General features: G+C 33.9%; 1 protein-coding gene across 2 annotated transcripts in view; it reads right to left on the bottom strand.

Annotated features, from left to right (window-relative positions):
* Positions 1-954: 954 nt before the first annotated feature.
* LOC113813245 (jouberin) overlaps positions 955-11,913 on the bottom strand; it is a 12,211-nt gene continuing 1,252 nt past the window's right edge. For both annotated transcript variants that reach the window (XM_070140008.1, XM_027365213.2), the window contains exons 2-12: positions 10,774-10,920; positions 10,539-10,606; positions 9,051-9,231; positions 8,274-8,421; positions 6,606-6,685; positions 6,309-6,448; positions 5,567-5,968; positions 3,340-4,881; positions 3,029-3,123; positions 2,202-2,362; positions 955-1,991 (exon numbers count right to left, since the gene is read on the bottom strand). In XM_070140008.1, coding sequence (XP_069996109.1) covers positions 1,845-1,991; positions 2,202-2,362; positions 3,029-3,123; positions 3,340-4,881; positions 5,567-5,968; positions 6,309-6,448; positions 6,606-6,685; positions 8,274-8,421; positions 9,051-9,231; positions 10,539-10,606; positions 10,774-10,920 — 3,111 coding nt within the window. In that variant the 3' untranslated portion in view covers positions 955-1,844. The remainder of the gene's footprint in view (positions 1,992-2,201; positions 2,363-3,028; positions 3,124-3,339; positions 4,882-5,566; positions 5,969-6,308; positions 6,449-6,605; positions 6,686-8,273; positions 8,422-9,050; positions 9,232-10,538; positions 10,607-10,773; positions 10,921-11,913) is intronic.

Genomic DNA, 11,913 nt, shown 5'->3' with positions numbered 1-11,913 from the left:
AAGAAATGAAAAGAAAAAAAAAATAAAATAAATCATATATATATATACATATATATATATATATATATATATATATATATATATATATATATCCATATACAATAAATGAGGAAGACACTGTGCTTATAGGATCTGAAGTAACATTTTAATAAGTATGATTCCCCGGTGTAATCTTTCTCTTTTACTCTACAATAAATCCTTACTATATATCTGCTCAAAATCTCTGGTAGTTACAAACTGCATATGTTTAACTTACTTCTATGCCAGTTTTATATATATATATATATGTTTATGTATGTATATATATAAATATATAAATATATAAATATAAATATAAATAAATATATATATATATATATATATTATATATATATATATTATATATATATATATATATATATATATATAATATATATATATATATATATATATATATATATATATATATATATATATATACACACACATATATATATGTGTGTGTATGTGTATGTGTATGAGTATGTATATGTAAATATATGTGCATATATATATATGTGTGTTTGTGTATGTGTATGTGTATGTGTATGAGTATGTATATGTATATGTACATGTAATATATGTGTGTGTGTGTGTGTGTGTGTGTGTGTGTGTGTGTGTGCGTGCGTGTGTGTATCGTTTGTGTGTGTGTGCGTGCGTGTGTGTGTGTGTGAGTGAGTGAGTGAGTGAGTGAGTGAGTGAGTGAGTGAGTGAGTGAGTGAGTGAGTGAGTGAGTGAGTGAGTGTGAGTGAGTGAGTGAGTGAGTGAGTGTGAGTGAGTGAGTGAGTGAGTGAGTGTGAGTGAGTGAGTGAGTGAGTGAGTGAGTGTGAGTGAGTGAGTGAGTGCGAGTGAGTGAGTGAGTGCGAGTGAGTGAGTGAGTGCGAGTGAGTGAGTGAGTGCGAGTGAGTGAGTGAGTGCGAGTGAGTGAGTGAGTGCGAGTGAGTGAGTGAGTGCGAGTGAGTGAGTGAGTGCGAGTGAGTGAGTGTGAGTGTGAGTGAGTGTGAGTGAGTGAGTGTGAGTGTGAGTGTGAGTGTGAGCGAGTGTGTGAGTGAGTGTGTGAGAGTGTGTGCGTGCATGTGCGTGTGTTTGTTTGTTTTTGTCAGTTTGTTTCATGGCCAAGAAATTGTATTCAGACAAAAAGATAATAAAACTTTCCAGCAGTAATGGCACCTATTTAATGGACGGTATAAAATTACACATAAAGACTTTGGTTGTCGTCAGAGCACACCACTGTCAACACCTTAACTAACTCAGAGGCACAGTTTCAAGGACACTGTAAATCTATAACTTATTTTTCCCCCTCCAGGCACAAGAAAATAACCAAAGGCATCTTGTGAAGCACCAGTTGCTACATGTTACTACATGCTTTTCAAGCCTATGAGTAAACTCGTCAAGTATTTGATAAGGGGGGGGAGACTAATTTCTGCTCATGGTTACTACTATCTTTATCCTACCCCCTTCCCACCTATCTTTGACAGAGCTATCTGGGGAATCAGGAACAAGACTGCATTTCCATAAAAAGAAGAAAAACTGAATTGATACCCAGGAAATGCCCTCTTTAAAACTGTCACAATATACTATACAATGTATAATCAATTAATCTTGATAAAATAAATAAATAAATGAATCAATGCCTCTCTGAGGTTTTAAAATGGAATGCCTTTTTCAAGCACCACTTTCGACTATCATTTTTAAAAACAAATAACAAATAATTAAACAAGGAAAAGTTTATAATTCCATATAGATTTGGAAAATTGTACACATTTCTGCAGTAGGCACAAACTACAGTATCGGCACCTGTGTTTATTTCCCTCATTGTTTGGTGGTTACTTAGGTCTTGGCGTAGAAGTGATGACTTTTGCAGTTTCTCCACCCATTTTTGCCTTATGCCTCCTGGCCCTGGCTTTGCTTGGAGTTCCCTCACTGTCGGAAATGAAACTCACCTCTCCGCACTCTGACGGGATGGCTATCACCTGTTTAGAGGAATGGAGAGGTCATGGATAATTTTCAGCTTGGTTATTATCTTTGTCAAGTTAAAGTTTGAATCTGAGTTAGGCTAGCTACTAATCTTCAATACAAAAAGAAAGAAAGAAAAGAAAACTTTTTAAAAATCAGATCCTGATTCCACCCAATTTATATTCAATTCCAGCAACATACTTCCGTGAATTTAGCTCGTAACTTACATTCCCCGAATCTATCCAATCAATGTCGTCATAGTCTACCCTTATTCCCCCATGTAGCTGCTGCAGGTATGAAGCTGGTACAAGGCCAGTGAGTCTTTGGTCAGCAGTTCGCACCAGCCACCAATCACTGTTGGTTTCCTGAATCACCATAACATAATCTCCTGAAATAAAACAAAAAATGATTAGCATATGAGACATTTACAAGGTATTTATTCATTCTCCTCTTTTCTTTTAGGAATATGGACAATAAGTACAATTTTATACCTTACTTTATAAACCCTGAGATGTGGTTCTCATAGCAACATAAAAAAGAGTAATGCTGAATGATGTGAAACACTTTCACAGTTATAAAAGAAACTAAAAACCTGTATCATTTTCAGTAAAAATAAGATCTTCAGGTCACAAAGCCTGCTAAACTTTAGGCACAATAGTATCCACTTTAGGTAAAAAAAAATCATTTCATATCAAACTAGTATCATCTTCAGGTCCCAAAACTTGTAGAACTTTTAGTCAAACTAGTACACTCTTAGGTGAAAAACCTGAGTGATTTTTAGTCAACCTAGTATCCTATTTAGCTCACAAACTCAAATCATTTCTAGTATCCTCTTCAGCTCACAAAACCTGTGTAATTTTTTGGCCAAACTAATATCCTCTTCTATTTTTACACATGTTAAGGTGCTTTGTGTGGCATGAAATTCACTATCAGCATATCAAGAGAGACAAAAAAGAGAATTTGAACGATCAAGAAAGTAGTACCAATGTGAATGAATGAATAAATAAATAGACAAATAAACATAAGAGACACAAAGTAGAATGCCATATCATACCTTGCTTAACAGAAAGTTCATCACGCTCCACACTGTGGTAGTCATACAAGACTGTAGCCAACTGTCCCAGAGGCACCAAATCATCCCCATAGTGGCTGTCAATCAAACAGAGACATATCAGATATCAGATTTGATTTGGAGTACATGGATGTATCTTTTATGATAAATCTTTAGTTATGTATACCTTGTCTGCTATCTAAAAGTTTTAAAAATATATAAACAAATAAAAAACAAACAAGGGTGTACAATTTACATGACTGTATATGTACTTTTGCTATATGGAATTTAACCTTTTAAAAATCAGAACTTACTTAACACTGCTGTCATTTAGGCCAATGGGGTTTTCACTTGCCATTTTCAGCACTGTGTCCAACTTGCTAAGAATTCTTTTGCCTTGTTCACTCCACAGGTCTTTACTTCCAACAGAGTTAACTGTGTTCCTTTTAGTAGAGGCATCGTGATCAAGAGCTGTGTTGTGCACGTCACCGTGCATATTATTGTGCTGGAAAGAACTAGGGTCTAAAGGCCTAGTCTTGTATGGAAGCACTTCAGATTGTGGCACAGAAGATACACTTCTGTCCATGGAAGTGGAGGTGTAATTCCTATGAGGCGAAGAAGACAATTTTCTTGGGACAATGCTTGGACTTGGACTTCTCAACATAGGAGAGTGTGCAGTCACTGAGCCAGCAGGTTGAACCGCAAGTGGGACTGTGGTATTAGTGACCTGCATGTCCTCATCATAATCTAGCATCAGGACTGGTGCTTCATTGGAATACGAACATAAAGCCACCATATGTTCATGTGGATGATAGTCAATGCATGATATTGTTCCATCAATAGGTAAATCCATAAAAGCTGACACCATTTCTCCGGTGTCTGAGTTCCAGATATAAACACCATGATCTTCACTGCCTGACAATACCCAAGTTCCACATGGGCTTACACATCCTCGAATTTGCTCACGTACATTCAGTAAACCTCTCAACCTGTGAGTTACAGTCCAATGCACATGATTCACAAGTCTTATCTGGCTGTCCCTTGTGTGAACCAGCAAGCGGTAACCTCCTGGATGAAAAGCTATGGTATTGATTGTGTTTCCTAAAATGTCAGGTATCTTTACTTCATGTTCAAAAGTCAAGGGCTTGATTTTCTTCTTTCCCTTGTCCTTCTTTGGTATACTGACCTTCCAGACTAGAATTATGCCTTGCTTATCCCCTGAATACAGCACATCTCCTTCTGGATTGAAACAGAGTGCATTAATAAAGCCCAAGTGATTTGTTAGTTCCTGCACAACCCCATAACCTCCTCCCTTACTGCTGCACCAGACCCTTAAAACATGATCATAACAACCAGTGACTATGACTTGGTGTCTTGAAGGCACAAATCTAGCTGTATACACATACGAGGGGTGAGCTAAAACCTGGCCATGTCCACAGCTTTCCTCAGCTTTGGTGTTCCAAACACGCGCTGTTGAATCTGCAGATGCTGTAAGCAACATCTCGTCACTGTCACTCCAAGATGCATCATAAACAAGCCCCAAATGTCCAGATAAACTTAGTTCAAGCTGCCCACTTAAAACATCATATACAAGAATCTGCTTGTAAGCACCACAGGCTAGTTTCAGTCCACTGTTTGAAAATTTTACCACTAGGCAACCTTGGTCAGTATAGGAGAGGCAGTGTCTGACATGGTTTGGGATCTTACAGGACTGGTTTGGTTTGCGTGACCAACTGACTTGTAGTTTGTCATGTGTACTTGAAGGTCCATGAACTGATCCATTTGTTGACGACTGATCTAAAACATCCATCAAAACTGATCCTCCACCTTGCTCCTGCTGTGTGGCAAGCATGGATCTGTAGATATAATTCAGGTATTAGATGTGTGTTAATATACAATTACAAAACCATCAAATAATTACAAAACAGGGCTAATTATTTTCAGTTAAGATAAAAACAAATTTCATCCCTTCAGCTTATTTACAGACAATCATTGTATACAAACTTGCTATTTCCTAAAATATTGTTTTTTTTTTTCTTTTCTTTTTTCTTCATCCCTTCCTCATACTCAGTTTTCAATCTCTTTTACCTTTCCTTTGTTCTCACTCTCTCTTTTTCTTTCTCTTTTGCACCTTTACCACCCCTTTTCCTCAACTTTCCTCTCCTCTCTCTTCTCCCTCTTCTTTTTCCTCTTCCTCCACTTTCACAGTTATTCTTCCCCTCTTCCTTTTCTCCTCTTTCTTCTACCCCTCTTCTCTTCTTGTTTTCTGCCCCTACATTCTTCTTTACCCTAATCTACTTCTCTCACTTATCTCTACTTTCCCCTCCCCTCTCTTTTCCCTCCTATCTTCTTTTTCCCTTTCAATTCTCCTTTTCCTCCTTTTTCCCTTCTTTCTTGAGTCTGCTTATCTTCCTCAACTCCTTAATATTCTCTTGCCCTCCCTTTCCTCCTCTCTCTCTTCTCATATTCCTCTTCCTCAATCTCCTCCCAATTCCATTAATTTTCCTTCCCTCCTCCACACCGCCATTTCCTTAATCCTACCTCAGAGCTGGCCGAGGATTCTGCGGTATGACCATTTCCTGGAGGGTGACATAGAGAGTGGCTGGATATTTGGTCCGGCTGCCGCTTTTCCACCAGCTGTGTAAGTCTTTGAGGCCAATCCCAGACTGCTTTCTTGGCCGGAAGAGCTGCAACCGCAACCTCTGACCAATGTTGAAGTGGTTGTTAGCCCCCTGCACCTTGAGGAATGCCCAGGCAAATGTCGTCAAGCCGCGACTTGCTGCCGATCCCCTGGTCTGGTTGGACGTGACATTAGAGGTGTTGGCAGATGAGGGTGGGAAGTCCATCATCTGGAAGAAAACGATGACTTGTGGCTCGGGTGAAGTGAAATGCCCCATCGGCTCATTAAATATCAGCTGCTCTTCCCAGCGGCAATGAAGACTCCTGAAATAAGAGGAAAATGTGTTCATGTATTTTTTTACATGTAGTAAAAATAATTTTAAATGTAGTAAAAAAAATTATGATAAAAATACCTGTACATAAATACATAAATATAAAAACATAAGTAAACAAATAAATATCTATCTATCTCCATGACTGTTTCTATCCATGTAATTGTTTATCTATCTATCTATAAATCTATCCATAAGCAGAGTACACTTCCATCTCCAAAGATAAATAATGAATTACCCCAATTCACCAATAGCCTCCAATCATTATTCTCAAAAAAATAATTCTCTTTGGTCATTACGTAGAATGAAAGAAAAAACACACAAATCTTTACTTGGCTTTGCGCAAATCATATGGCTGCGTCATGATGGGGAGAATGTGGTCAACGTCGTTACTCTCGTAGTAGGAAGTGACTTTCCGTTCTGGCATGGATTTCTGTAGCCAATCACCCGTGTCTGCATTGCAAATGTGCACCTGGAATGGGATATATCTATGTATATAGATACATACGTACTAATAAATTCATACAAAAGCTTCAAGATCACAACCTATTCAAACAAAGAACCCAGTCTATTAGACTTTCTCATTACCCTTTCCGAATGAAAAATCAATAAAAATCTGTGAATATTACCTGGACAGCTGGATGAGGCAGCAGCAGAGGCGATCCCTCGAGCCTATCTGCGCAATGCACTGTTATGCCTAAAACTTTCCCTGGGAATAAGAGATGACTGAGATTAAGCGCTTAAAATTTTGAAAATGATGGTATAATAATAACAGTTCCTGTTATACTGACAGCAGTCGATGGAATAGTAGTAATAACAGTAATGATAGCTAATGATGATGATGATGATAATAATAATCATTATCATTATCAAAAAAAAAAAAAAAAAAAAAAAAAAAAAAAAACTATAATAAAATTAATGAAAATAATTATCAAAATAATAATGATAATAATAATAATAATAATAATAATAATAATAATAATAACAATAATAATAATGATGGTAATGATAAAGATTAAGAAAATGTGGCAAACCAATGATGATAATGATGACAATGACGATGATGGTGATGATAATAATAAAATAGATAATAAACCATACTGCTGTGGCTTAGCCTAATTAGTTACATGTAATATCCACTGTAGTTATGTTTTGTAAATTTAGTGTATACATAGATAGCTCAAAATGTGCTTAGTCACCCCTTGTGAAAACACAAGCTGCTAACTCAGATATGACTGCTTTTTTATCTATAAGCAACAACTGGGAGAGCCAATCCTTCTTTGATTCAAATGAAAGGCATATCTATTCATCTTTTGTGTAATCTTGTTTATACTACCTTATCTTACACTAAGTCACCTGCAGTGATTCTGGGGGGAAAATCAAACATAAATTAATGCACAAAAAAAAGGAACAATCTTACACCAATACACAGATGAACATTTGTTTAAAGATGCATTAACTTTGGTCTTTGAATAATGGAACTTATACATATTCTGAAAATTCATATTGCATTTCCACCTACCTCATTCAAGCTAGACACATAAATACTGCCAAAAACACCTACATATTTTGATTTTAAAATAATCTTTTACATATTATCAAATCATACTAAACTCTAACAAACTACATATAACTACAGTGGAGAACACATTAACCCATACACGACAAAGTATGGCAATTCTTACTCTCATGCATATGTGTATGCTTGATGAAACATGGCAAAAGTTAAATAAAAGAAAAGTCCAAATCATCCATATTGATACCTTCAAATAACAAGCTGAGCTGAAATAAGTGGGTACTGAGTGGACCAAAAGTACTTTCTTTCGCCCAATATGCACATGAAACTCTGACCTCAACAGTGCTCTTGGGGTAAGGAAAAGTCCAAAAGAGAGTTAACATGAAGAGACTATGCATACAATAGGATATCAAAATACCCTGAACATAAGTGAGATCACAGTAAGGTGTAGCACAACAAGAGAGTCTGCAAAACAAGCAGGAGAGGAGAGGAGAGGAGAGGAGGGGAAAGGAGAGGAGAGGAGAGGACGGGAAAGGAGAGGAGAGGAGAGGAGAGGAGAGGAGAGGAGAGGAGGGGAAAGGAGAGGAGAGGAGAGGAGAGGAGAGGAGAGGAGAGGAGAGGAGAGGAGAGGAGAGGAGAGGAAAGGAATGAAATGAAATGAAAAGAAAAGAGAAAAGAACAGAAAAATAAGAAAAACAGAAATAAATAAAAAAAAGAAAGAAAGAAAGAAAAAGAAAAAAAGGTAGAAAAGAAAAAAACAATGTTCCACATAAACCCTTACCATCATCCTTGACAACACGCCTCGGCTTCCGTGCCGTTTTCTTCTTGGGCACAGAGACAGCTTTGAGGTAGTCTCTCGTTGGTGAATCAATCTCGGGGCCAGAAGGACAGGAATCTTTGCGTGGCACCTCTTCATCATTGTTGTCATCCTAAAGATATATCAAAAGCCATCCTAACTTTATCTGCTTAAACCTATCTTGTGTTCTCCAATATAATGATTAACGAAATGTTGTTTGCCTCTTTATTTAAGATCCACATTCCCACACTGCATATCAATGACCTCTCATGCCTTATGTCTCGTCGAACTGATAAGCGTCCCTTAAAAAACTAAATATATCAATAATCTCATATAAATGGAACTTCATACACAGTACCTTTTCTTACAAGTTTAAATAGTTACTTGTCATACGACTTAATAAGTAAAATCATTCAAAAGATAGCAAAACTAAATTGTATCTTCTTTATTGAGTTACTCCAGTCCAAAAAGCACATATTCTTTCCTTATGCATTACATCATACCTGATAAGAAACTAAAATTCAAATCTCTATTGGACTGTACCCTCTGTATATTGTATTTAGATACTTGGAAACTGAGAACACAAAAAACAAAAAGGTTCATCAATTAAGTGTTGAATACTTCTCTCTCTCATAATCTCAGTCATCATCATCATCACAGAAATGACCACCACTACTGTCAATATCATCTTTTAACTGTTCTTTACCTGCATAAAATACTCTACCTAATCTACATTGATACTACTCAAGCTAAAAGACAAACCTCCTCTTTCCCTGCTTCCAGATCATTGAGAGTTTCATCTTCCGCTTCTTCGGGTGGTTGGAGACGTTCCTCATCTTGAACTGTCTTCTTTCCTTTTTTCTTTTCCCTTATGACTGTAACTTCTCTTAGTTCCAATTCATCATCAGATTTCTTTCCCTTGGAGAACTTACTTTCCTTCTTCCTAATAAGGGATTAAAATTCATTTTCTTATTCAAATTGTTGAAGAGTAATCTATGCATATTTTTGGAAATACCACAGTATGTTTGGGATAATCCCTGTTTAAAGGAATAGCAACAATAAGAAAAAAAAACACTTCAAACACACATGGTAACTCTCTACCCAATATAGCAGCATAAAAGTATCACCATCCCAAGCTATATATCCTTTTTTACATTTATATATTCCTTAAATTCTGCATAAATAATCTCAAATACCAAAATCTCTATATTCAACATACTAACTCTTCAAGGAAACATAGAAAAACTACCTTAAAGGTGTGTTCAGATTATCCACATCATAATCATGCCTATTAGAATTATCTGAGCTGAAATAATGCATTTATTCCTACATGACAACCATTGAGAAATCAGGCTTCTTAGGTTATGTCTTTTTTAACTCATTAAGACCAAGAATGCTCATTTGAGTATTTTTACATCTAATATTCAATATGCTCAACTGAGCACAGTCTCACCATGTTTTTTTTATGGCAATGAGAGGCAGGGAGTGTGCATATGTAATTTTAGTACATTTTGGTGAGTTTCTTCTACCTATACTCCTCTCCCCACCATAAAAAAAGAAAAATTGCCCATTATACTCTGTAGCCCTAATATCTCTCTAACAATATCATTTTTCACATATATGACTTGCTTTATGGCTACCATCTTTTTACTATTCATATATACAGATACACATATATACACTACTTCATTGCCCTACAGTTTAGTAACTAATGAAATATATTTTCCTATGTAAATTTGGTAATTCTTTACAGTATGGACAACTCCACGTCAAAAAAATTTATTCATCAATCAAGTTGCCGTGATTGGCGTGCCTGAACTGCCAGATGAGAGAGTTGATAGGGGGCTCTGCCCCCCAACACCCCCAAGAAACACTGTCTTCATCTCAGCATGCATGGCAAGATAGAGCTGAAACACAAGAGTATCAATTGGCTGAGAGTGGCACTTTCCACTATCTTTTCCCTTTATACCAGCCATGATGTGTCTGTAAATTATTTCTTGAACCGACAACTGCAATTTTTGTCCTCTACAAGAATATCATATTCAATCTGCCCTAACTGAGTGCATCCATACCATAAAGATTAACCACAAATTTGAGTACTAAAAATATCAAAGATAAAAACTGGCATTGGTGACATAATAGACAATGTAATTCTAGTCTTTTGAGGTTAAAAAACTACCAAGTGTGAAATCTGCGGTAACCAGTACAGCTTACTGAATTACATCAAAACAAAAATAATTGCAATCTTACTTTTTCTCAGCAACTTTTTCTATTCTGACCTCCTGGTCATTTTCTGTTTTTTTCTTTTTGCCTACTTTCTGAAATAGTTGAACAATACAGTTTTATTATTTGTTAATAAAAAAAAAAAATTAAAAAAAAAAAACAATAGTAAAAAAAAAAAACAATGAAAAATACTTTACATACTAAACAGAATCCATATTCATATTCACAGTTAATTCATACACAAAGTTCCAAACAAACTCACCTTTGCCAATTTCTTTGCAGCATGCTTATGGAGAGCTGATGTCAAAAGGGCATTGAGGGAATCACCCGTGTCTTTGCCATCCGTCTCGCCCTCTCGTGCATCCTTCTGCTCACTTTTGGTGAGGGGCTCCAGGTCCTCTACAGCCATCTGCCAGATTGATCTTTTTATCAGAATATTTCTTATCAATCTATCTAGTGATTTATTTGTAGTCACTCATTTCATATGTCTATCTATCTATATATCTTTAACTTAAATATTCATACATATATACATATATATATATATATATACATATATACATATATATATATATATATATATATATATATATATATATATATATATATATATATATATATATATATATATATATATATATATATATATATATATAAGTATATATATATATACATACATATATATATATATATATATATATATATATATATATATATATATATATATATATATATATATATATACATATATATATATACATATATATATATATATATATATATATATATATATAAGTATATATATATATATATATATATATATATATATATATATATATATATATACATATATATATATATATATATATATATATATATATATATATATATATATATATATATATATATATATATATATATATATATAGATATATATATAAGTATATATATATATATATATATATATATATATATATATATATATATATATATATAGATAGATATATATATAGATATATATATATATATATATATATATATATATATATATATATATATATATATATATATATATATATATATATATATATATATATATATATATATATATATATATATATACATATATATATATGTATATATATATATATATATACATATATATATATACATATATATATATGTATATATATATATATATATATATATATATATATATATATATATATATATATATATATACATATATATATATATATATATATATATATATATATATATATATATATATATATATATATATATATATATATATATATACATATATATATATATATATATATATATATGTATATATATATATATATATATATATATATATATATATATATACATATATATA

Source organism: Penaeus vannamei, chromosome 26 (assembly GCF_042767895.1).
Source record: "Penaeus vannamei isolate JL-2024 chromosome 26, ASM4276789v1, whole genome shotgun sequence".
Taxonomy (NCBI): Eukaryota; Metazoa; Arthropoda; class Malacostraca; order Decapoda; family Penaeidae; genus Penaeus; species Penaeus vannamei.
This window is presented reverse-complemented; position numbering and strand designations above follow the sequence as displayed.